A 27,779-nucleotide genomic window follows, 5' to 3' on the forward strand; every position below is an offset into this window, starting at 1 on the left:
TGAACGTACAAAGACCGGGGATCTTGGAATATTTGTCCCTGAACAGACAAATCAAAGATAAAGCTGTACAAAGAGTGTGTGTGACAGCCACAGAGACTAGTATCCACTGACTAACATCTGCATGTCATCAGACGCTTGATGATCAAGCCACCTGCCGCAAAGTTCAATTGAACCTGAAGTGGAAGCTTTTAGTGGGATAATGATGCCAAGCACCAAAGATTGGCTCAGAAAGAGGAAATAGTTATATGGAGTGGGCCAATCAAAGCCCAGATTTGATTTGATTACATATGGATGCAGAAAACTTTAAAATCACAACTCTGGAATCTTTTTGAATTTAATTTACATGGAGAATTGAAGAATTGAGACAAAACGGCTACAAAAGGTTATTTCAGCTCAAATGTGGCTCCTACATGGAATATTTAACCCAATACTATTATTTTTAATAAATGATATTAAAAATATCAAATCATTCTTGCAGTTGTGTTCAAATGCATTACCTTCATTTGCAATGTTCTTCCAAAGCTGATTGGAAGAACGCATCACAAGGTTCATAAAAATATCCGTGAGGTCCAAATTGCGTTCAAATACTACAGATCTATAAAAACAACTGAGACATCGCCGTGCTCCAACAAACTACAGCTTTTGTTTTTTGAAATGCTTCGGTAAACAAAACCCTGCACGCTGGTCCAGTTTGTACATTTTGTTTTTCTGTAATAAAGTAGGACTTAGTGAAATTCTTTCACTGCACTTTATTCAGGCTGGCCTATGGAAGTACATCTAATGAAAGTCCATGAATAATAGCTTCATTGTGCATTCATGTGGCGCTGGAATATTCCCATGAATTTTCTCAAGTAGACTAAACTACTTTTGGTAAGAGATGCAGCGATGTTGATGTCGTACACAAAACATGGCTACAAGCAGCTGATTTTTGCACACACGAACGCAAAGTGAAAAATCATCTTTCCAACTCGGGAAAACTCAAGTTATCCAAGAAAGAGTTTAACAGCAGAGGAAACATCAGCAGCTCAAGTTCGTTTATCTCTTTATAGTCTTGAGTAGTTTTTAATTTTGCAGTGAACCGTCCATTAAAACCATGAAACTCACAAGCTTCAGTGCATCAGTCAAGCAATCTAGTTGTGTAAGCTAAAGGTGCTAACTGCTAACCTGAAGGCTTCAGGAGGAGGAGTCAAAAACACATTGATCATGTTCATGTTTTATACACAGCATGATTAGAAGATTGCAAGGACCGTCAGAGGATAACACGGTATCCCCGTCAAAGTCAAAAAGCTAATTTTTAGTCCTTTGTGCTTCATCTTGCGATCTGAATGAAATCTTTGAATGAGCATTCAAAGAGAAGTCGATGCAATTTTCTGCACCTGCCAAAACACTGCTGATTCAGTGCACAGCTGGAGGAAACCCACTGAAAATGCATTTCTTTATGTCAAACAACTAAAAGCACAACGTGCTATAAACTCACACCAACTCGTCTGTGACGCCCGTTAACTGCTGAAGCCTAATCCTGTTTTCACTAGCAGCATGTAATCACTGCACACAGTTCAAAATCATTTGTAGTGCCACGATAAGACCAGTTTCAGCTGCGAGAAGAGCCGCTAACATGTCAGATAAAAACCAAGCACGCCGTCGCTCAGCCAAAGCTCCCTCACACATCATCCGTTTCCAGCAAAGATCCACAAACCAGAGAAGTGTCATGAAATCTTAATATTGACACTGCTTTTAAAAAAAAACAACAAAAAAACAAAACACACGACTCCTTTCAGGGAAAGACATTTCTGCTCGCGCACGCAGGCTAATGGAACCGTAAATATCGGAGGGGAAGCTTTATAAGGAGCTCAAAGAGCAGCCTTCTTATCTGCTGGAGCCAAACAGAGAGCTAGAATGACTACATGATTGAGCATGCCACAAATATTGTTTTCATTAAACTGAGCAGTGTGCTGAAACCCCACTCCCCCCAAAAAAACAGTGGATACTTCAGAAATGCTTTCTTTACAAAAGGGGGAAGAGAGAAGAAAAAAAAAAGCAACTGGCTTATAAAGCAGCTCCCATCTACGTCCTTGCAGTGCCCCTAAAATGACAGTCGGGCAGTGTGAGGTGGCTGCTCTGTAGGGAAGCGCACTTCAAAGCAGGCCATTTCATCAGCGACCGTCAGCCTCAAGTGGAGCATGAGATAAAAAATAAAAAGGAAGGGGAGAAAGAAAAAGAAATCAATACTCTAGACCAGGCTTCTTCCTTCAAGCCTTGCGCTGCTCTTTGTGTTGGAACATTCAAGTCAGCACCTGAACTGTGCCCCAATTATACCTCAACCTCCTGCAGAAGAAACCTGAAAATAGATTAGCATTTTTTTTTTTTTAAACACATTTGAAGTTCAGCACTTTCAAATATTGTATCTAAACTACTCCAACCTCAGTACTACAGTGCAGTGAAAAGCTAAGAAGGTACAGCTACAGTGGCAACCCCTCCTCACACCCCAAAATTTCCAAAGTGAAGCAGTTGGGTGGGTTAAAAGTGTCGTCTCATGATCGTAAGGTTTCAGTAAAAGGTGGCCACTTTATTAGGTTCACTTTCAATTGCTTTAAAATGCACACGTTAACACAGCCTGCTAAAGTTTGATGCCAGACAGGTTGGTCTGGATATTTCAGAAACTGCTCTACTGGTTTCCCAACACCGCCATCTAAGGTTTAGAGAAATGTCCAAAAAGGAAAATATTGTAGTGGAGACCAGAAGAAAACAGCAAGACTGCTTTGCACTAATAGGAGGGCAACTACATCGAATAACCGCTCGTTACAACCAAGTTCTGCAGAAGAGCATCTGTGAATGAACATGTTGAATCTTGGAGCAGATTACTACAGTAGCAGGACACTGTCATCCCAGAACAGGAAACTGGGGCTACAACTCACACCAGCTTATACAGTTGGATGATAGAAGATTGTAAATGCGCGAGTCGGGGTCAGACTTGAACATGAAAGCATGGATCCATCCGGGCTTGCATGAGCAGTTCAGGCTGCTGCTGGACATTTTCGTGGCACAGCCCTTTGTACCAGTCGAGCTTGTTTGAGACGGTGGATGAACTGAGGCGCTGCACCAAGGACGAGTACTAAATAGGGAAGACTGAGCCGTTAATAACAGGTCCACTTTAAGGCTACTTCATTCCAAAATAAATCCTGTCCAATTTAATTTAGAAAAGATGAACCCTACCATTTCACTGCCAGTAAAGTTTGAGTCACCGGGCATTTAAACATTCTGCAAATCTATTTGGCTTTCTCGTGTACGTGGAGAGAATTACTACAGAAGCAGAGAGCATTAAAAGCCCGGAAATCTGCCCATCAGCAGGGAAGTGCATCATATCATTTAAACAAAGTTAAAAACTGCATATTGCTTTTTTTAAGGAAGCCTAAGTACTGAAACATTTGAGCAACTGTCAAGTGAAAAGCAAAGCAATTAGACTGGCTAGTTAATGGGGGGTCGTTTCCAGCTTAAAGCACAACAGTTTAAAACTAAACATTTCGGCATGTAGTTAATAAAACTCAGTTTCCTGTCAGACAGGAAACAGGAATGATCCAATCACAAAGCTTCATTGCCCTTCAACTTATTTATTGATGTACTGAACATGGAAAAAAAAATAAATCCAAAAGTATCCAAACACAAAGTAAAGAACATGTACATCCTTTTAAATACTTAACAAAAAGATTCTATTCCAAAAATGCTGTGAACCAAGTCAGACTATACAACTTCAAATAAATAATCACTCTCATATTAAGAATTGAGAAAAGAGGGATGGGAGGAAACATTTCCTCATGCCAGACCTGCAGCACAATTTCCCAAGACCAAAAATAAATAAATAAATAAAAAATAAAAGGAAAAAAATAAAATAAATAGAGAGAAAAAAAAAAAAAAAAAAAAACATCAAGCGGTTACATAAAGGAAAAACAAAACTTATTCTCAGCAGTGGCAGGTCAGGCATGACAAATGTTGTCTCTTCCCTACAGCAGCAAGTATCACAACTCATCTAGACTTAAAGTTTAACTTGTACAAGTAACACAAAGAAGGAATAGATAAACAAGAAAAAGCAGTTGCAAAGATAATTATATAATGCATAGCACACTGCTCGTTTAAGGGAAAGCATGACTAATAATCGGTTGAAATACCAAGCAGGATGCAGGTGCAGTATTCAGTGCATCTAAGGCTCAACCAGCCTCCATTCATGTGTTTGAGATGAGCTAGATGTTGACAAACTTCTGCAACCAACTTTGCTATTGTTAATGGAACTGCTTCACCGCCCTTCCCCAAAGTGAATAAAGCAATATACACCTTTTTACGATTTTAAAGACAGGTTATATGCATTACGTATATATTTATATATAGAGATATGAGTATGAAAAAAGTAATCAAATAGTTCAAAACTGTGGTTTATATCCATTCTTTACCACATAAATATATATCTATAATGTTTATATATAAAAAAAACCAAAACAAATGTCTATAGTTTCTTAATACCTTTTTTTTTTTAACGAAGCAAGACTATCTACAGACCTAACAACCAACAAATCTGATGCACTAATGCTAGTCCATAGGACGACAACTCAAGTATTTCAACTGAAGAGAAACTGAAAATAAAGACCCAAAAACAAAAAAAAGACCTTACACAGTCCTGAAAAGAAAGTTGTATATAATAACACTTTTCAATGAAGTCCAAACAAAAACCAAAGTCTGCCAAGTACTCAACATAAAAAAGGACTTATTTACACAGCTCAAAGCTCAGGAGGAACCCTTCTATTTGTCACGCTAGTTGTTTTTTGATGCTGCTGCCTTCACTGGCTTGTCTTCAATCTTTCATACAAAGTATGTAAAAACCCTCATTGGTTGATATTAAGACAAAAATCAGTCTAATGATATTGTAGATACACCACAAAACACCATGAGCTCCATCTGAAGGGAATCTTAGAGGAAGAACTGATTTTTCTTTTTTCCCTTTTTTTAAATCCCCCATTTACCTTTATGATATCTCCATGTTTTTAATTTTTCATGCACTTTTTGCAGATCAACCTTTGAAGTTTTGTCCGTTTCCAAATCAGACCGGAAAGCGAGTCGCTAGCCGTAACGACCAGACGACCGAGGGGAGGGGGGGGGGGACCCACAGATGATTTTACAAATGAAACCAGCACTGCCACTGATTCTATAATCTAAAGGTAATACAAAGATCTCAAAAGGTATCTTTTACATCATAAATCTCTCCAGAAATTTCAACCACTGCAAACTTTCTTGTAAAGTTCAAAAGCTCACAAGGTGTCATATGAAGATATTTCTCAAAGTATCCAAGTCAAAATATTTTGTTCCAGGTCCAGTAAAAAGTTTCTCCAAATTTTTCTTTTTATAAAAATAGATGCTTTTAAACCCACATCAAAGAGGTTCTTAGCTCTTTGGCAAGGTACTGCTTTAAGAATCTTTTTTTTTGTCTTTTTATCTGTTAATTGTACAATAAGCAACATTATGCAGCCAACCAATAACCAACTGATATTACAGGAAACAGAATACTTACAAAATTAACAGAACCGCAAATAGTTCAACGCAAGTACTTGCTAACCACCGAAGGCATAAACGCACGTGTGGCAAATCAGGACACAGAAGTACAAAGAAAAATCACTACACATAACCTTACAAGACTTACTGTTTCAAAGCAGATGTGCAACAAAATGACAAAACCTAGAGTAACATTTTAGATGGTCCATCTGTAAAGACAGCAAGAGAAGTCAACATGACAGGCATCAAGACCTGCAGGTATTTTTCTGTTTTAAAGTATAGAGAAGATTCAAAGTGTAGCAATGGGAAAAAAGAGAAGGAAAAAAAAGAGATCACATTGTTGGACGCTAAATATCGTTTTTCTTCGCAACACTGATTTACAAAGCTCTTGTTACTAATGTAGAAAGTTACGGTCAATACGCTTCCATTTTCTGTTTCCATTTTCTGGTGAGTTTTCTAGAAACAATCTGAGTTTCAGGCTTTGTGTGTTTTGTTGGTTTTGAATGACACTTGCAGAACTCTGTCCCCAAGGCGGTATCCATTCAAGCTGGCGATGGCCACAGCTGCCTCGTCGTAATTAGTCATGGTGACAAAACCAAATCCTTTGCACTTGTTTGTGTTAAAGTCGCGGATAACCTTGACGTTTGTGACAGCACCAAACGGCCCGAACATCTGCCAAAGGATGCTTTCATCTGCGTCCGGAGCCAGGTTGTAGACGAAGATGCACCAGCCAGTGCCCGCGTGCCCCGGGATGTTGATGCCAGCCAAGCTGGTCACCCCGTCAATGGCCATCGGGGAGAACCTGCTGTTAAAACACAAAAAGTAACATGGTTCAAGGCAAGAGCCAAAATGAGCACAAAACGGGCCATTTTATAAGACAGGAGATCGTACCAACAAGCCTAACAGAGTGTGACAAGTCTCTGCAGGGATCAGCTCTACCCACACATCGTGAGCCATGGATGCTTCTATGGCCATATGGTGCTAGTGCCATTCTTTCATTTCAGGAATTACATAATCAGATTTTTCACAAAACACACTTCCTTCATCTTCTGCAGCAAGTCACCTGAGCAGCAACCCTCAGAATAAATGCACAGATTCAGTCCTCGAGCTACTCCCCACACATTTAGTTTGTAGCTTCACAACTGCAAAGGAAATTATTTCCTCCAAATCAAAAACTGGCAAATCATAAAGGGAAATAAATTCTATATAAATGCGGCAGTTGCCAAGAGCATAATAACGAGGCACAGAAAGGCTCTGGTCTTCGGTAAGTGTGCTTTTGCAGATTTAAGAAACAAAAAATTCAAAGTGCATGAAAAGCCTATGAATTATTGCAGCAGGTGTCACACAAGATTAGCTGCTCCACTTGGCCTCTCAGGGAACATCCACTATGACAGGTGTGCTCCCAGCATCAAGGACCCACGGAGAAATTTGGCAACCAAGACGTCAGCCAACGAGCACGGCAGAGGAGAAATCGCACGTCTATTGCTGCTGGTGACGGCTCTTTGAGCTTTCAGGGAACTGGACTTCAATCACACACGAGGAAGACATTCTTATAAAACTGAACTGAGACAAACTGGTATCCCGGCGAATCCTGAAAGACGTCTGACGCAACAAAGTTTAAAACAGGACAGGGCTGTCCATAATAGATCAAGGTAAGAGTGCAAAGCTCAATACAAACGTGCAATTTTGTGCAATAGCGAGTAAGATTGTAAGAGTCTGCCCTTTGTTATGTAGACAAGCGGCGTAGACAGTGCTTTAATCTATCACATGTTGTGACATTAGCTCTAGATTAAAGCGCTCCACTGCATCACCAGCAGCTGATTTTATACAGTTTCCTTATTTCAGAGAACACGTTTAAAGGACAAATACCTAAACCCGTTTATGTTAAACACTGAGCATGGCCACTAAAGCAGTCACCTCCGTGTCCCCAAAGATACAGAGACTCTGCTTTGTTCAAACCATAAAGAGTCACCACATTTTGCCACAAACTGCACTTCAGATTCTCCAACATGGCAGCTGAGCAGACCACATGCTGCGCTTTAGTATTAACGCACTAAATACTCAATTAGATTAAAGGATATCGACCCGGTTAGCAACCTACAGACAACACAGTCATGTTATTTATGCTTTAGAAATTGTAAACCAAACCAGAAACGATGCCACATCAGGCAGTAAGAGCGACTTAAATCAGATAAATTTAGCAGGTAGTTTTTGACATCCTCCGCTGGTCTAACACAATGGAGAGACCCTGCCCCTCCAGCCTATGCTCTCAGCATACACAGGTCTGCCTTTAGGCATCTGCAGCAGCTCTTCAATATTTACATCATGACTTACTGTGAAGACAAACAGCCTGATTCACCCACACCAACTGAATTGTGTGTATATTTGTTGTGGATGCACAGAAAAGCATTTGCTTTGAGCAGCAGTCTCATATTGAATCAGTGCCACTTTATGCAGTGTTAACTACCTACACAATGCTGCCATAGAGCTCATAGGAAATAAACAACAAAATGTATCCCATCAGCTCCCTCACGTTAGCTCGGAATTTCCCTCAAGGATCAATTAAGGCAGACTACAGAATCTAAAACAGAAAGTCAATTTACCTTTTGACTCCGTAGGCCATGTTCAGCAGATTGTCCAACCTTAAAAAAAGCAAAACACCAACAGACAAATTAATTTTATAAGAAAGAAACTTTTCAGGAAGCTGATGAGTTTTGACAGGATGACAAAGATGAGTAATGGGTCTGATACCACGATTAAAGTCTGCTGTTCCACTTAAATTTTCCCAGTCATCCTTCACAACACAGCCAACAGGAGACTTGCAGTTCATACAGAAAAAGGGTCAATTAGGCTGACAGGGTGGCAGCTTTAACAACCACTGACATCAATCAGCACACTGAAAATTAACACATTTTTTGGACTAACTTGCACAATTTGTTCATTCATTGCTCATCTCATTTCCACATTTGCCAAACATCTGTTTAAACCCGATTGTGTGGTAGGCCTACGTCTGCAACATGCCGCAAAGTCAAGAATGTAATAATGGGGATGATATATTCTGCCCAGAGTACCGACGAGCTCCGACACAGAATATTTTCACGATACTGCCAGTGAGACAATTTAAATGCTAATATCCAAAAACCTCAGAGGGTCAACAAAATCAGCTTCACTAGCAGCATTATACTTTTTTGGTGTGCCCCTTTTACCTGAAGCGTTGTGCCTGCTGTGCGAGGGGTCCTGGGTACCTTCGATTGGGTGACTGATAGAGCTGGGACAGCAGCGCCTGGCTGGTCTTTTGGCTCGGGTTGTTTGCAAACTTGACTGTAATGGGTTCGGTGGCACCAGGCGGCTTCTGACAGTTCAGACCCTTGATGGCCTCCTCAGCCTCAACTCGCCGGTCAAAACGAATGAAGCCAACTCCTCTGGAAACACCTGAGAGAGCCCAGTAACTCCAGATTAGTCATACTGAGCTTCACCCGACTGTCAAAACATGACCTAATGATCAGCCTTTTAAGTAGACTCATTTAATGCCAATATGCCTTTTTATTCCCCTCCAATATGACTTTACCATTTTACCCAGTAGTACAGTGAACTGCTTTCAAGGTCTGTCACTACACTGTAAAGTAATTTCTTACTCCAGTTTTAAAAGCATGACCTTACAGCATGCGTGACCACAAACATGTGCTTTTTTATATTTGTATGTATTAACAGTGAAGTGCGTTCCACGTCTGGAAATTCATTAAATAACACAACATACACACACAGGAGGAGGACATACATCAGCAGTGACATGTATTTATGGACATCTATGAAGTAAACTTTATATATAACTAGGCTGGTAGCAGTTTAACAGCTGTAATTTCTCTGTAAAGTGACATTTTACTGCCTGTTATTAGCAGCTGAACATTAGGAAAAAGCTACATTATGTTAGCACAGATGTAGAAAAACTGATGACGCAGGTACTTGGTCTTTGACACACTCTAGAGACACAAGCTAATTATTCATATTTAGTTATTCGTTTAACTCAGTGATTCCCAGCCTTAATCTTACATATGGTTGATTAGCAATTTATAGGCGACAGCACATTTAATTGGTTTAATAACCCTTTCTCCTGTACATTGATTTGAGAGGATTTAAGTTGAGGTGGGCTCCATGTGATTTAATGGCTTTTAAGTGGGCTGCATCACTCTTGACTTGCTGCTTCGACTTATTTACCCTCTTAATGCCCTGTTGGGACACCAGTGCATGTCATTCCCCTCGGTCACATATGTGACTGCTGCCTGCCAATGAGCGCAGTCTTTGCCAGTATTGGTCAATCAGGCCAGCCTCCCATGTCATTTGTGTAAGAAGTTTTTGCTGCACATTTTGCTACTTTTACATTTTTAGCTCATTAACACATTTCTGTTATTTCTATACATAAAAAAGTTGCAGGTTGCAGAAAGACTGAGCTGGGTTATTAATACTAAGGTAAGACCATTGAATCCTCAAGGAACAAGTGGTTTTATGTTTGAAAACTATGAAAACAGCCATTCCCATAACACACGCCAGAAGGAATAAGCTTCAGCAGTGGGACAGAACCACTGGGAAATGTCCCAGTGAAAGATTCTGTTTATCAGTGTTTCATAAGGCTTCTGCTTGACAGCTGAGGAAAGGAGAATATAACTGCTCTAAATGCATTTCATTTCTTGCCATAAAACAGGTATCGCATGTACACCTTGGGGATGGAAAGAGAAAAGGGAGTAAGTGCAGGCAGGAGGGAGAAATTATGACGCATCGAGTCTTGCTACTTTATACTCAATTTTATATTCCATCTATGCATATTTATGAGCATGTCTGGTGGAAAATTGCATTTTTGGGAACCTCGTAGCAACACCTCTGATGCATTTCTCAGTCCTGGTTGTGTCATTTTGCTGGCAGTCAGGAGGGAAATGGGAGGATGGGCGTGACAGAGTGAAGATGGAACAAAGACGAGGGGAAGCTGTCATGCTGTACTCACCAGTCACCTGGTCCACCAGAATGCGTGAGGTAATAATGCGTCCGTACTGAGAGAAGAGCTGCTCCAGTTCCTTCTGAGTCATAGTTTTTGGCAGGCCACTGACGTATAAATTTGCATCTCTGATGGAGGCGGAGCTTGGACGCGCATAGGAAACCTACAAGTGGAAACAGTTGTTGACCTCAGTATATTACAGCCAGTTTACGCACAAGCAGGTTAGACCATCCATCACCTTTGATTCTTATCTCCGAACAGAGGCTGTAACGGAGTCATAGCGGAGAGAATATAAACTAACTCACGTGTGAGTGAACTTGCAGGCCACACACAGAACTGCATCACATGATAAACTAAATACACCGTCTTCTGTAGACTACATTACTGTGTAGGGCATCTCCTAACATCATAGCCAGCAGACATCAAGCCTGCCAGTGTTTGTAAAACCATCTGTATTCCAACTTTAACCATCACGTGATAACACAGTGAGACCACAAACCAGACATTCAATACAGACCGTCGGCTACGTTTGAAAATGTCCCAAAATGAGCTCAACTTTTCCCATCCTTAACCCGAGGGACCCCATTAATGCAGGTGAAAGGAAATCAGGGCTTTGCAAAAAAAAAGAAAAAGGAAAAAAAGAAGTGGTGTACACAAACTGCAGTGACTCGATGTGTTTGTAACATATTAGTTAATATAAAGGATGCAAGTGTTAGCAGCTGGGTTTTAGCAACATTAGGGTGGTGCATTGCCGGTTTCTGCTGCTGTCTTCCTCAGTGCAAACCTAAACACTAAAACATTTTTATTATTATTAATTGGACACTGACAAACCAGCCTGTCCACAAAGAGTTTAACCTGTCACATTTTGTCCCTCAACTCCCTGACAATTTAAACGTCAGGCCCATCAAGAAAGCTCATCTTTCAAAATAAAACAAAATTTTAAAAAACCCCAAAGTGTTAAAAATCGCTCTACACAGCAACGTGGCTGCCTCTTTACCTTCATCTGAACTACTCTAGAGGTTTTGTTGCCTCTGAATTCAGATTACATCAGAAAAATCTCCAGCAACAGGCTAGAATAAATATGGGGCGCAAACAAACATCCATCCAGAAACCCAGACAAGTAATAGCAAAGAGAGGTAGACTCAATCCTCTACCAGGTCATGTGGATCAATACATCATTACACCCCTCAGCAGTCAAATTCATTTTTCTCCATGCACCATCTCATTTTCGGTTATGTCGAGATTTGTCTGATAATCTGCAGGAACCAAAGCAGCCGAAATTTTCAGAGCTGATGTGATAAGAAGTGTTGGAGGATGGTTTTGTGGAAGAGAATTGAGAGAATCAGACAAAGAAAGAACAGAGTGTGTGAGTGTGTTCCCCCTAGCGTCACACTCATCTTTATTCCTCTGCCATCATTTTATGGGAATAAATAAAGGTCAAGTGACCACACCTCAAAATCTGCCGTGTACCACCGGTGAAGAGTAGAGTGATAACAGTAAAAGCTAAAGCCCCCTGCCCAGCCTCCTCCATAGTCTAACCTTCACACTTTATTTAATGCTAATATTTGCAAAGTATATTCCCCCACTTCACTGGGTTTATTTGCACTTCTGACAGGGCAGCTAGAGAGTTTCGGATGTGTGATGCATAAGGCAATGTTACCATGTTCTACTTTCAGGGGTATGAACTGAGACAGGCAGCGACATGAGAAAGATGGGCTCCGATTTGTGGAATTGAAGCGGTATGGCTCACAACACTACATCTTCCGCTGTCATGACATGCCACATCTGCACAATATTGAAGTGTTAAAAACAGAAATAATCAAGCGTACAGCTTACATATTTGGTGCTATTCAAACATCAATTTTCTATTACAAAATATGTTTTTGCCCACAGAAATTCTCTAATAGCTTTCTGCCTGATATGAGAAGGCTAGCTCCTCGTAAGGCCAGCACAAAAAAAAGAAAAAAAAAGTATCACATCTAATAATCTGACTCCACCATCCACAAATCCTGCAGCACTATATGAAGCAAATGAGTTTCTCCACCAGCACATTGAGTGCTACATTGCCTGATGAATGCTAATGGCAGCCACCTCCCTGTAAAGACATACAGCAGTGCTACAGCACATGCAACCATAGAAACAGTTCTGCTCTACTAGAGGCCCAAGCAAAGCCGCCTGTGCCCAGATTAACAATAGGCTCCCTTTACACCCCACACTGCTCCAGCCTCATTATGTCTCGACTCCAACCTACAGAGCCAGACATAACCGGTAAGACATTTTTATTTATTTTTTCAAACCTGTCAAAAAGGATAACATATGATGTCTTACCTTGATGGTTTTGGTCTGAAGTCTCAAGCCATTTAAGGTATTGATGGCCTTTTCTGCATCCTTTGGGTCCACATAATTCACAAATCCATAGCCTAGGCTCTGCCCTGCAATCACAATATAAATAAAATTAATGTGACATGAAATTTAAGACAAATGTGTGCAAAAACAGGTCTTTTTAGAATCAGCAGAATTAGCATAAATGTGGTTTTACCCCCTCCCCAAACAATCTCATATCTGGCACAGCACAGAGGTCAAACCATTTCCTACAAATCTCAGGAAATTTACCACAGGTTGTAAACAAACTAAACACGCTCTTTGACAAACAGGTTTTAAATTAAAAATGACAAGCAATTGCTCTGCTTTCACACCAACTCATCTACGACAGAGCGAAGTAGCCGAGGCTCAATGTCTTCCCCTCCCGCTGCAGTTTATCTCTAAAATGTACAATAGATTGACACCCACTCACTATGTGCACAGAGGCAATTCAATTTCCTCCACCCACATCCTGGGTTTCTCTGCAATTTCACTGCCGGTCAAGTTCACCATCTCGAGCAGTTTCACCATATTAATGCAGCACATATATAAACAAGCTGAATAGTATCGGAAAGTTTTGGGAAATTAAAAATAATTTAAATCTCTGACAGTGAGGCTCATGACACCATTAACCTGCACTTTGATTAGTTATATTAAAGCAATGATTGCGGCAGAAGTTCTTCCTGCAGTAGCAGATTTTTTCTCTTCAATATAGACTTTTCTCCATCTCTCGGGTGCCCCTAATTAAATGCACGTAAAACTAGACTTTCTATTCTTTCAGTGATATATTAACTCACTCCATGCTTCAAACTGCCAAAAATATATACATTTTTTCCTACCAAAAAAGCTCTCATTGAGACATTCATGTCTAGTACACAATACTGTAACAGACACCGTCACATCTGTGCACCACTGCACAGGTGATAAGCGGAATTTAAAGTAATCTGTCAATTTAAATTTTAGATATTAAATGACTGTCCCCATTCATGCAAGTATTTTGTAATGAGAATGGACACATTTATCTCAGCATTTATCTGGTGATGCTTTCTTGCACCAGTAAGTTGTCCTTGTTGATGCATCGCTACAGTGAATAGCTGTATGAACCCATTCCTTACTACTCTGCACGGTTCAAAGACTGAAATCCCACTGCTGGTTAGTTATAGGATTATTACTGTTATGATATTAAGATATTTAGTCATATAATCAAGCATAACAATTTAATAATAAATGCATTTTCAACTGATAAATGTCCCTGATCTTTGGGTTTCTGTGTTGCACCTAAACAGGCTTTTAATCCATCTCACTGCTTGATCACAGCAGAACAAGCAGTGACTCACCAAGTTCATAAACTTAATTTCACCTCCAGGTCAGGGAACATTATCGCCAGGAGAAATATGCCAAGTCTTTGAAATGAGCTGGTGAAATGAAACATCTACTTGAGCCCTGAGGGCAAAATGCTTGCTGTACAATGTTCCCCTACAGACGCTCTATACGAGCATGCAAAGCTTTTGTGACACCTTCCTATGGAGTGTCTAACATCCATCGCATCCACTGTAAAGACAAGAGGCCCTTTAACAAACAACTTGTTGGCTTTCAGCTGTCATTAAAGGAGCAGCAGAGACATGCTGAGAAGCACTTTCAGAGAGCTGCACCCAGCTTCCAGTACAGACCTACTGCTATCCATAGTGGGAGGAAAATGACACAGACTAAGCTGCTTTCTGCAGCAGCAGCCAAAGCGTGAACATTTAAAGCAAAGAGGAAGCATGCATCTCTCTCTGGTGATTACTCAACATCTGATGTAGCAGCAGCGCACAGATGTAGGCTGGCTTAAATCCATTGCCAAAGGGCCAAGGGAGAGACAAAAGCAACAGAGTCTGGAGGGGATACGGTTTTATGCAGAGCTGAAAACGAGAATCATTCCTGAGAAACAACCGAGGTTCTGAATAACATTAAGGGTATTTTATTAAGCACCAATTCAAGCTCCCTTAAAGGGGTAAAAAGCACTACTTTAAAAGCTTATTTTCAAATCAAAAGTGCAGCTTCTATATTAAATTTAACTTGTACATTGATAGAAACTAGAGCTCAATAGTGGGGATTAATGCCCTTTTCAGAGCTTTAATTTGCTTAAGGCAGGGCTGTTTATGCAAATGCACACAGTTACCTATAATTTACCTTCCTTAAGCATGCTCTTTGACATGCATCTTCTGCCAGCTGGAGAGCCAAGAATTCACCGTCTCCAGCTGGCTGCATTTCTACTTCAACAAAAATAAATATAATTACAAAATAGCCACACTGATCTTTTAGAGTTTGCAGCAACAGACTTCATCTAAGCACTGATTCACTAAAGAGCCTGCTGCAACTGTCACTCAGTTTTATTCATAGTGACAATCACAACGGTCGCCTCAAAACACTTTGTGTTTCAAGGTAAAAACCCTGCAATGTTAAAGAGTGAGAATCCTAACAAGTTCCCCATGAGCCAAAACCTGATGATGGTAGGGTGAAAAAGCTGGAGAAACCAGTTTAAGGGAGATTGGAAAGGAGAGGAGAGGAGAGGAGAGAACCACACAGCACAGAGAGACGAGCACAACAAGCACTGGAGAAGGAAGACAAAGTAGTGTCATGTAAACGCAGAGGGAGTGAAGAGAGGCGGGTGAAGGAGAAACACTGAGTGCATCGTGAGAAATCCCCCAGCAGCCTGAACCTATAGCAGCTTAACTATGGATGCAATGGTTCGGGGTCAAATGAAACATCCTTAACTGAAAGTTTTATGAAAAAGGAAAGTTTGAAGCCCAATCTTAAAAGCAGAGAGAGGGAGCGTGTCTCCTGAATCCAAATGGGAGCTGGTTCCATATACAGGCTCTGCCTCCCATTGTACTTGAGGAAAACTGAGAACCACAAGTGAGTCACCGTGCTTCCATCTCAGTCGAGTCCCACCATAGAAGAAGAAAAATAAATCTCTCCAAGATACACCTGTACATGCTATGGTTAAATGCATGTAGTGTTTACTTCAGGTTATATTGGTAAACATGTAAAAAAGTCCTGTCCCGGCACAGTACCGTGTTGAACTCCCTCAGCAACCTAAATCCATAAATACAACTCAAGCCGGTGCAACACATTTCCTTTAATAACATGTTTTTAAATCTCTGTAGTAAATGTTGTGAACTGTACTGAATATTACACTGAGGTCGAAGGAGGACAAAGACTAGAACACCATCAGACAATCATCCATCTGTGCTGCTTTGCACTCTGACTCGAAATCATTGCTCTGCAGATGATCACTCAGCTGTTTTACGTGTTTAAAAATGAAGGCTGGAGATCAGTCTATAGTTAGCTGGATCAAGCAAGGGTTTTAATTGTTTAATTACAGCTACCTGAAAAGGCTGTGCTAATTAGTGTTTTAAAGGTAAACTGACCATATTTAAAAACCACAGCATTAGCTAATGGCAAGACTTCTTTGAACAGAGTCTAATAAGCATGTCAAAAGTTTGGAAGAGGCACTTTAGTCTGTTCAGAGAAATCAAGTTCTGTTATCTTTTAACGTCAAAATTCAAACTATATGCAAGGATTCAGTGTACTTAATGGACACAGAACGTCTATTTGTACAAAATATTTCTCACACACACACACACACACACACACACACACACACCTAGTGGAAAAGATATAAAACCAACATTTAAGAGCGCAAATCATCAAGCTCAAAGCACCTGGATCAAGACTAACGTCTATTTACGTCTTGTTTGAAGTGAAAATTACCCATACTAAAAGAAAAGACGAGGCAACATACAGGTTCATGTCTTGTCACCCAAAACACTCGTCCACAGAGCGCTTCTATCGTTTCCTGAATCAAAGCCTACATTTCAGCTGCGGCATGCATGAATCAGGACCTCGTAGTACTTAAATCGTTTTCACACAGGGGCAGGCTGATTTCAAACAACACGTTTCATTTAGTGCCTCGCTCGGAAAATTAGTTTGAGTGTTGCGTTCACACTAGCTCGCCTAAATATGCAACCTATCAAACGTTGTTTATGTTCAATCACCCAAGTAGGCTGTGCTGTACACTGATTTTAAACAGGGATCACTTGTCAAGTCAACGCAACCCATTTCACACATTATTAAATACATTTATTTTATGCATGGCTACACGAGGGCATTTATCCCAGGCAAGACTAATAATTTTTCATCATCACTGCATGTAAATAGTTTAAATTCAATAAATAAATAATAAGACCCCCCCCCCCCCTCCGTCTTCTATGCCCACAAGTACCATCCTGGGTTTGTGGTCTACTCTTTGCTATCATTTGTTTACACCAATGAAATATAACCTCTCTGATTTAAACATCTGTTGTGGCAGTCCAAAGAATCAGCTCTACAAATACAGCTATAACAGAAATGCTTTTTAGAGAAAGTATAAGAGAATGCAGCTGGTGTAGTTGGAGGCAGCGAGAGACAATTTAGCTCGACATAGTTTGAGGATTTAACAGCATTTTTAAAAATGAAGCAGTAACTTTTGGGAATAGTAGCAACCCTGCAAAGACAGACCTGTGAATAATGATCAGGTATACACAGGAACTGAAATATTAACATGAATATTTCAAAGTGGGTGGGTGTACAGTTGACATGTTAATTTAATGTAGGTCAGAGTCACAGGATCTAAAGTCACTGCATCCCTCAGCCACCCCTCTCTCAGCCTCAAGCATCATTTCAAGGAAAAGCTCTGCTCGCTCTCTCCGCTGACTGTTGATTCAGAAGAAAATGCAAACAAAACAAATGGATTTTCATCTCAGGCAGAGAGACAGGCTGAAAGGTCTCCATAACCTTAACCACAAACAGCTAGTAGTGAGAATCCTGCAGCCTCGACCATTATCTAGCTGCTCATGTCACATAGACCGTGTCACTGTGTCTCTGCCAGCTGCATTCCTCCCATTAAAAACCTGAAATCATTTGCAAATTGCCCACCTACCCAAATACTGTACACTGAACAGGATGTTCCCACAGGGAGTTTTCTGAAAATGCCATTTCCCTACTGGCTCTAGTAGAAACCAACACATCAAAGCAGTTACAGGAACACTTTAACTGTACTTCAGGCCTCGATGAATGACAGCGAGGTTGAAAATCTTTAATGACACTGTGCAATTTTTTTAAATGACACAACTGTCAGTGGAACACAAAAAACAACCCTTTGAGCACCGGATTCAAAAATGAATGTTAATATTGCTCAAATGTTCCCTTTTTGCCGACTGTATAATCAAACAGTATGTATGCTCAATGATTTTCAGAATTAAGGTCTTTCTTTGTTGGTGTCTATTTTAAAAAGAAGGGGAAAAACTCACTGTGCATGCAACACAAAAGCCTACGGCACAAACAGGCCGACCATTTGTTCAAAATCTATATTAACCTGAAAAGAAAATCTAAATAGTCTAAATAGAAAAAATGCACCAATGCAAAAAAACAACAAAATAATAATGCACACATAGGTGGTTCTGCAATCATTAACCAGCGTAAGCAATGCAAACAGTTGTTACCTGTGATTTTGTCTCGAACTAGTTTACAGGACTCAATTTCTCCGATGCTCCCAAACAAACTCTTCAGTTCCTCCTGGGTCATGTTCTGAGGCAGATAGTTGACTATCAAGTTAGTTTTACTGTCCTCTACGCTCCCTGACTCTACAGGTGAAGAGCAGTTGTTTGTGATAGTTGAAGGACCGTTGCTTGTGTTGTTGCAAGTGGGCCCATTGGATAGCTGTGTTTCCATGGCAGCAATTACCTGCTAAAGAGACAGAAAGAAAAAAAAATCAAAACTAAATGCAAATGAAACAAAAAGCATCATAAAACCAGCAGTTAAAAAAGGACGCTCTTCACACAGTAAACACTGTTTCAGTGGAATAACAACCACTGGTGAAATTTAAAGATTAAAGAAAAAAACAGTGGTAATCATTTAATGCAGCACAGCATTACAGGTAATTAACCCAACAAAAATAAAATAAAGAAGCCCCACACTGCAAGCTGTCAATGTCAAGAGTTTGCCACCACAGAAGAAACTGAGTACAGGTTTTAATCATGTCAATTTAACTTTAGCTCAGGTATGAGGACAAATGTTAGATTTTAGCAATATAACCACCAAAAATACTGGAAGTTGAGATTGGACCCCTCCATATTTGTTTAATTACTCTGATATTTGTTATTGTTGCTTTTATGAGAAAACAGGAGACGCCCTGTGCAATAAGGCAATCTATTAATCTGCCATATGCACAACAACTGAGGTGAGAATATTAAAAATTATCTTTCCAGGATTTTAAACTTCCTACTGCAGTAGCAACATTTCATTCACCAAAATTAGAAAATGCCAAGCCTACAGAAGCCCAAAACCTGCAGCCATCAGTACGCTAGCATCGGGGAACAGGCCGAAACGATGCGTAATCAGTTAAGGCAACCAGCAGCACGTTAATGTATGAAGAGTCATCCTTAATTAACAGATTCACCAGAAAGCAGAGCGATGTAGTCACACCACTATTATTCTCACTTTAAATTATCGTCACACAGAGTACAAGGCTATAATTTTAAAAGCAGTGATGCAATAAGTTAAATACAGAGTAGACAGGGGCAGTAGAGAGTTTTAGACCATACCAATACAGTGAGACATTAAACATGGGAGCTTTTCATACAAACTGCAAAAAGGTGCCTACATTTAATACGCAAATTGATTTAGATTCAATGTTATAATACAAGAACTATCATTGGTATGGCCTGAGCACTGAGACAAAGAGCCCTTCTGGACAAATAATTTCCAAAAATAAAAATAAAAGTGCCACAGACCCCAGTCCAAGGCTCAGGCGCCCACGAACCACTTCTAAGCAGAGAAGCCACATCGCACAGTCTGACTGCCATGTTAGTTTGGAGTTGCCGTCTGAAAATGTGGACACAAAAAGTACTTCATGTTAGATCAACAACAACAAAAGCAACAGTCAGAGATGATCACATGTCAGCGTTTGGGGGGGTAAAAAGGAGGCCATTTTTCTCCCTCCCCTTTTTTCGAACTGGCTGTCCATGCAGATTGGTGAAAACCAAGAAGAAGCAAAAGGCAATGTTTCACTTGGTCACAATTCATCTACAGTAAGGAGAGAAAAGCAAAACCGAGAAGTGTAGAGTGTTCAGTCTACAGAGCAACCTGGCCACAACGGGGACAATAAGCATGAGGAATGGGAATTTGTATAATGGATGAGTGCGCTATACAAAGATGCTCACCAAGACCGCAAAGCACAAGTTAATTTGTCTAAGACTGCTAAGCCAACACATTCCTGCATTTTTTTTTTTAAAAACTCCAGGCGCACATAAGTAATAAAAGTGGAAACATCCAGGGTGAAATAATCTACATGTTTACTTTGTCTTAACATACCTGTTCTTAAAAAGTAGTTCATCAAGGTGACATGCAGAGCCCAAATGCGTAGTAGTGCATTCAAAAGACTGACTAACAGTGCGGCAAAGACACTTACAACTAAAAATTAAAGACAAATGAGGCAAAAACAATCCAAGCCACAGAAGTTACATTTTAAAGTCCATCAAGACGCAGTATGCCAAATATCAGCAACACATGTGGCCATGTGACCCATGTCTACATTCCTATATATACACACACACACACACACACACACACACACACACACACACAATATTTAGACACAAACAAAAGCTCCAATAATAATGTGCATAATACAACAATCCAACAAGACATTTATAGCAGTGTAAACTGACTTTAGTTTAATTCACACCATTAAAAATACCTCTGTTAGCATCAAAGATCACACATTTACAGCGGGGCCACCTCTGATAACTTTACAGGCCACAAAGCTGCATAAGGACATTTTTCCATGTTGTGTATAATATGGTAAAATATTGTGAAATTAAAGTTGGAGACAACAGATTCTTTTGGCTAATTTTGAAAAACATTAAGTAAACGTAACAGATGACAGCTCCTCATTCGTGAATTTGTTTGTTGCATCAAATGAAAATCGGCCTGCGAGCATTCTCATGCCAATTGATTTTCTCCACTCATGCAATGAAAATAGTGCTGCGATTGTCACATGGACAGGTACAAACTAATCCAATTTCTTAGTGGCGAGCTTGTGAAGCCACACGTCAATATGCCATTAGTGTTTCACCATACTTCTAAGCATGAACTCAGTCTATAATTTAATGTCCAAATTTTGTAGTAAAGTTAATATATTAAATCTTACTTTTTCATGTGTCCTTTTATAATAAAATGCATATTATTCATGTAAACAGCTGCTTTTAAGAACTATTGGCATCTTTAATGTTTCTTTTTGCCTCAACATTGCCACGACACTGAGCTGAAGGGAATAGCTGTGTCACATGATCAGTGTTGAAGTAGAATAAGGTGATGATTCACCCTATAAAACTGCTTATGGCTTATAATTACAGCTCCTTTAGTCCTTTCTGCTCTGGTTTTCTGATATGTAGATAGCCATCCATCAGTGTCACAAGAGTTTGGTATATGCACAGGGTGCCGAGATGATGGAGGGGGAAATTAAATATTCGTTTAAGAGTAGTAGTTAGGAAGGGTTTATATCATCCACAATGTACTTCTATTTGCACAAGAGACAGAATACCCATGCAACAATGCAACACCTGTCCAAATGATGTGTATTATTGTTCACTGCCCTAAATGACTTTGAAGGTCTGGTTATTACAGCATCTTCTGATGTAGAAATGGTCTGAATATTATTAATTATCCTACCAGCTAATGAGCTAGATTATAGTAAACAAACTTTTTATTTTTTTAAACCGGTGTAAGCATGAACTAGTGCACCATTCAGCAACAAACATGGAATAAACTACATGAAACTTAAGTGGTGGACAGATCAGTATTTTCCTACATTCAATTTTATTTTTTTCTAAATTGAAAGACTATTCAGTCCATCGTCTGAATCCAACTCAAACAGTGGTTCTGATTTGAGGGGACCCTAAAAGCAGTCTCAGGTATTAGATGTTCAGCATTTACAGCTTGTACATGAAGCCTCCTGGCAGTAACTTTACACTGAGATCTTTGAGAATTAGATTCTTTAAAGGAGGTTAGTGTGTCCATCAAGTCTCTAGATTTATTACCAGAGGAAGGTCTTACATGGGTCTAAAGAGGCAAAACAAAGGAAGAACAAAAAAAATACATACACAACACTGATTATGTACACAAATACACATGGACAAATTGCAGCAACAGCCCAATGTCAGTCACATCAAACAGCTGTAGAACTGCTGTGGACTCTCAATTAGAAAATAATTATGACCTCAGTCTATCCAAGTGTGAAAACCTGGAAGTGTACTGTGAATGTGTTATTAGTGCGACTGCTTGACTAAAAATGACAATGTTCATGGACAGTGTTATTTATGGGGGTTTTAAGTATATCGCTGTGTCTCTTCGTGTACAGAGCAGAGATCTTCTATAGTGACAATATTCAGGATACAAATCAACCTGACCTTTGAATATGTCGGCTACATGTTAATTTGACTTTCAGGCAGTTGCTTTCCCTCAGTTGTTGGGCAATTACTTTGCTACCAGCTAACTAAAGTCAGAATGACAAGACAGTAAAATCTAGACAACAGTCAGCTGTGCTCGAGCAGTGAAGTCTGTGAGCACCTCCTCAGAACGGGGCATTACCAGCTGAATTTAAAATGATCCTGTGTCACGCACAATATGCTCATCCCATTGTTTCCAGATATTTGGCAGATCATAATCCATGTGTAAAATGGTGTGATGCACAGTTTACTCAGAGCAAATGAATACAATGCAGTCGCAGCCTCACTTGCAGTTTCATAACCACGCACAGTGACTGGCTTTTTCTGTCTTCAGGCCAGTGATAACTCTGTCATTAGATGTTGTCATTTCTGCATCAAATGTTTATATTTCAATTTTATGCCACAGGCTGGACAAAAGAAAAAAAACTGTCTAACATTTTGGGTGATTAACTTAACGGGTATCAATTTTTATTATCAAAAAAAAAATATTATCAATTATACTCCACTAAACAAACGCAAAATCTCTTTTAGAGAGACTTGTGAGGATGATGATAAAGATTTAATATCTTAAACTGAAAGTTACACACTCAGTTCAACACCGCTTTTAGCTTGGCCAAGACATTTGTGCATTCATGTTGATTTTAACGTTGCATTGCACAAGTGCAAATAAATGAGTCATTTGATTTGCTGGCATGTCCCAAAACCAAGGTCGAAACCACTCGCTGCGTAACCCAAGCAAAAATAGAAAACACAGCAAATTGCTTTTACCAACATGACCCATTACCACAGATGCATTTCACTTAGGAGAAAAACCTCAGCAGACCGTGACAGACGATGAACCGAAGGCCGAGGAGACTCATTTATACAGTGTGATTTTGAAGTGCACAATAGGCCATATGGTTTCCAACAAAGATGCACCCCATTGCAAATCTCTTTGCAGATTTGTGTTTTAGAGTTTGATAATTAAAGGGACCGGTTAATGATTTATTTTTATTTATTTTATCGCTACATATAAGGTGTTTTTATAAGTTAAAAAACAGTCAAGGTGACAATAAGCCCAACATCATTAGCTTACTGGAGTGCAGTAAGTCTAAAACGAAATTATTCCCCAATGCTTAAGGTTACTCAGGCAAGCTTACAATACACTGGAGGAAACCCCAAACCATGACTAAAGGCATCAGCCTTAACTTTATTTCATGAATAATAACTACTGCCGGAGACGTCACAGGTTAACTTCGCTTGCTCTTGTGGACACTGCATATTTCAGGCACAGCATGTGAAAAACCAAGTTAGAGTCCATGATGATTTTTTTTTTAATCTCCACAAAGTTTCAAAACTAAGACTGACATGCAAAAAGCACATTCCAGTTATCCATCTCAGAATATTTCCCATTAATTTTTTACCTTGAATGTTTTAATTATTGCGCTTCAGCAATGATGCAAATGTATAAACTCACTTCCAGCACATTCGTAAATGATTAAACTTCTGAGGTTCACAAACTGTTAATTGATCACAGAGCACACAGGGTCAAATATAGAAGTCACCAGGATGACTAAGGTGGCGAATTTCACTGGCTGACTGTGCAGATCCAACCTCTCCCAGAGGGTGAGACTGCACTGAGCAGAGGCACCGCCCCTCACAGAAGGGAGAGGGGTTTGCTGGATGAGTGTAAAGTTTATTTACAGTTTAATCATCAAATATTGATCAATAAATTATTTTTTTAAAGCTTTGAGATATACATTTGCAGTCAAAGTTTAAATTCAGTTTAAACAACAGTTCTAAGGACCCTAAATAATACAGAGAAACACTGAAGATTTTGTTAAAGACGACCAGTAATCGACTGAGTCATTGCTTAGCTGTTTTTCAGCCAGGATTCTCAGCCTGTGTCGTTTGCTGTGCCGACTTTCCTGATGAGCTCTACTAGTTTTGTTCTAATAAACTCTTAATCATAAATGGAATTCAGCATGTCCTATTTTAACACTTTGCGCATCACTCTGTAATTATACCTCCAAAATGCTAGTTGGCAGAGTTACTGAAACTACTATTGTGACTGAAACAGAGGGGATGATGTGGGAGGTAAATTTAATGAATGCTGTACAACAGTTATTTTACTAAAAGAGAAGCTGCTGAACCAAATGAGCCCAAAAATGGTGGCAGAGATGCAAAACCCAGGAACCTGCAGATGGTTACAGTGGCCTATTAGTGGTTTTTGCATTAGCGTTATGAAGGAGCCCACAATAACAATAATAACAACAACAGCTTACTACAAATTATATTTTGTTCTGTTGCACAAAATCAGCTGCTACTTGTTAACATCCAGGTGTGCACGTTATTCTGCAGCATGAGCTGATATGACATAATGCACTCCGATGGAGTTAGGAGCATCACAACATCAACTTAAACTGAGATTTTAGAGTACTATTCATACTGCGGCTCATTTTTAACATGGGCGTATTTATTAAAAAAAAACAAAAACACAATGGTCATTGACATGAGGGATTCAAATCATCATTCATTTAATGAAGCAAAAATAATTCTGCATCATGATGTTACTGTCCAAGTTTTACTCTTACTCACATACCTGATTTTCAATAATTATACATTCGCTCAAATAGGAAGTCTGATTAGCCGGAGATCTAAACTATTTTTGCATCATTAAAATCCCTTTTAACCTGTTATTGTGTTACTAAAGATATGTAAAACATTGATACACAAAATAGTGACAGCATTAGCATTGTGTGCAGTACTGTGGGGACTTGGCAGGTTTCAGGGCCAAACACTGCAGGTAGTCAAACTGCAGGCCAGTGTATACAGCGCTACCTATTGCTTACCTGCTCTTCATTAGTGTTCACCTAAAATAATATTTTTCCACTTGTCTACTGTAGAACAACGGCAGCTTAAGAACCAATGACTAAAAGGTTCTGTTTTTGTTATTGTCAAAAGTGAAACCAGTTGGGAACTGCAAAACTTTTGCCGTTTTGTTAACGTGACAAAGGGCACACAAGCATCCTTGTGCCCTTTAATTTAATTTACCAAAAATTGCATTTGTAATTTAGTTAGCTGCTCTACAAACTGGCTCCCCACACGCACAGTAACAGAAAAACAGGCCCACAGGAGAACATATTGTTGTTAAAGAAATTGACTTACTTCAATCTCATTTTATGTTTCACCTTTTATTCTAAGTACAATGCACAAACACTGGCTACTGTCCCACTTGAGATACTGCCACAAGGCAGAAATATTTCATTAGATAAACACTTGGAACACGAAGCCTGGCAAGATGCCGCTCCCCAAAAATTTCAGTCAAGGCTTTCACTGTGTGCAGCCAGCCAGCAGCTTCCTCTTAGAGCAGAGCATCTTGTTCCCCTAGAGGCTTTGCCTCACAATTTTCGTCAGAAACCAGGCCCAGATAAAGACCACAAGGTTCTTTTTTGTTTTCCCATCATTGCTAAGCTAAACCCATTCACCTCCACAATTTTACCCCACTGAGCAGGCTGCCTTTTAGGACTCATTAAAGTGTAGCGTGTTTAGTTAGTGGGACTTTCAGATCCCACAGCCTTCTCGCAAGGGGAAAAAAAGGCTCTGCGCACAGCGCTGCTATGAGAAAAATACAGATTTCCAATTCAAATACTGTGAGTGCTTTTTTACTAGCGTCACTATGGCACAATGTAAAAAGTAGGATAATACTGGCAAGACTTGCTTTGTTGACCACCATTAACTTTTGGACAAAAGTCACATTTACTGACTGATCGCGTTTAAAGTGGCTAAACAGAAGAGCTAAAACAGTTTAAAGCTGTTAATTTCATGAAAAGTGATTTTGCTTCATTTTCCCTGACAATGATGAATAAAATAAACTCAAACATCAGTGTCATCCATGGGCCAAACTGTTGTAAGCATCAGTATCAACCCAGAATTTAGCAGTCATTCGATCCCTTGTAGAAAGTACAGGGGCTTTCAAAATGTTGTCACAAAGATGCAGGGAGTTACCTGAGGTAGTAAACTTTTGTTTCTAAGCCATTTGTCATTCTATAACCTCTGAAGCTGGTAGTGCTGGCTCTGTTTTAGCAGCTCACTGATTGTGCTAATTAATTACATAGAAAAGTGACTGAGTGGGTGTTCAGCAGCAAGATTTCACAGCTGATCAAATTCCACTGAGATACAGCTGAAAAATCAACTACTATTGAATCAATCTCAGCATTTCCCCTCTTTACTGCAGCTTTAAAGGGTGGAGGAGCAGCTCATCCTCACACCCATCCTCACATCCCACCCACCTCACCCCAATGGGTACAACAGAAGTTATACCTGCATCTTAAAACCAATTGACACCTATTAATAATTTAAAATCGTTAAATAACCTAACACAAGTAGCTGTGTGTCTTTGGACTGTGGGAAGGAGGCAAGGTACGCCATGCTAGCGCTGCGTCAAACTGTCGAGGATGTACCTCGCCTTTTGTGCTATAGCAGCTGAGAATGGGCTCCAGCCCTCCCATAACCTTAAATTGAGTAAACCCAAGAAGATGGACAGATGTAAATTTATAAAGAAAAGCGTTTGTACACTCCTAGGATCCAATATCACAATTTTCTGTCAGGTTTCCATTTTACATCACAGCAAATTTTTGGGGAGTGAAGTTCAGACAATTAGCAAAGTGCTGTTAGCAACATTCGTGAAATATGTGTGAAGCTTTTATACCTCCATTTTCCAAATTTTTATTCAACAGATTGTTCCTTACAAGAAGACCATTTTGATAGGGCTGGGCTATATCATACCGTTCACGATAATACAGGTGTAATGTTGGGCAACGATAGGAAAATGAAATATCGCGATAGAATATGGGTAAAACGCGCATGCGCAGTGCCTTTGTTTACATACGCACATGGCGGCGACGCAGAATGAGAAGAGCAAAAGTGGATCGTTGAATGAAACGGATGAACCAGAATTGGTTTGTAAAAATGCTGCAACTTCAGTGGTGTGGAACTGGTTTAGCTTTCATCCATCAGATACACAACAAAGCACTATTTTTGGTAGCGCATGCTAGCGGGCCGTCGTTATTACCGTGTTTTTTGGAAAATACGGCACACTTAAAATCAATCCTTAGATTTTTCTGAAAATCAACAGTGCCCCTTATAATCCCGTGTGCCTTATGTATGAATTCTGGTTGTGTTTACTGACCTCGAAACAATTTTATGTACATGGCGCTCGAAAATCTGTTAAATGTTTCAGTGCGACTTTGCTAAGCTACGAAGCCGCACCGCCAGTGTTTTGTCTCGTGTCAATTATATCATCAGTTATATCGTTATCGCAAATTGTCAAATATATATCGTGATAAATATTTTTGGTCATATCGCCCTGCTCTACATTTTGATAT

General features: G+C 39.7%; 1 protein-coding gene across 6 annotated transcripts in view; it reads right to left on the bottom strand.

The window, feature by feature from the left end:
• Positions 1 to 3,592: 3,592 nt before the first annotated feature.
• Positions 3,593 to 27,779, bottom strand: part of elavl2 (ELAV like RNA binding protein 2) — a 30,678-nt gene continuing 6,491 nt past the window's right edge. For 2 of the 6 annotated variants that reach the window (XM_086282856.1, XM_086282866.1), the window contains exons 2-8: positions 19,699 to 19,789; positions 18,409 to 18,649; positions 12,851 to 12,954; positions 10,532 to 10,685; positions 8,742 to 8,967; positions 8,139 to 8,177; positions 3,593 to 6,340 (exon numbers count right to left, since the gene is read on the bottom strand). In XM_086282856.1, coding sequence (XP_086138982.1) covers positions 6,010 to 6,340; positions 8,139 to 8,177; positions 8,742 to 8,967; positions 10,532 to 10,685; positions 12,851 to 12,954; positions 18,409 to 18,649; positions 19,699 to 19,770 — 1,167 coding nt within the window. In that variant the 5' untranslated portion in view covers positions 19,771 to 19,789 and the 3' untranslated portion in view covers positions 3,593 to 6,009. Of the gene's footprint in view, positions 6,341 to 8,138; positions 8,178 to 8,741; positions 8,968 to 10,531; positions 10,686 to 12,850; positions 12,955 to 18,408; positions 18,653 to 19,698; positions 19,790 to 27,779 lie in introns of all 6 variants that reach the window. The other 4 variants (XM_086282848.1, XM_086282839.1, XM_086282880.1 and 1 more) reach the window with 2 other exon arrangements.

Source organism: Aulonocara sp. 'chitande type north' Nkhata Bay, linkage group LG3 (genome assembly GCF_057382095.1).
Source record: "Aulonocara sp. 'chitande type north' Nkhata Bay isolate Kocher_YH1m ecotype deep benthic linkage group LG3, A_spYH_male_GT1.1, whole genome shotgun sequence".
Taxonomy (NCBI): Eukaryota; Metazoa; Chordata; class Actinopteri; order Cichliformes; family Cichlidae; genus Aulonocara; species Aulonocara sp. 'chitande type north' Nkhata Bay.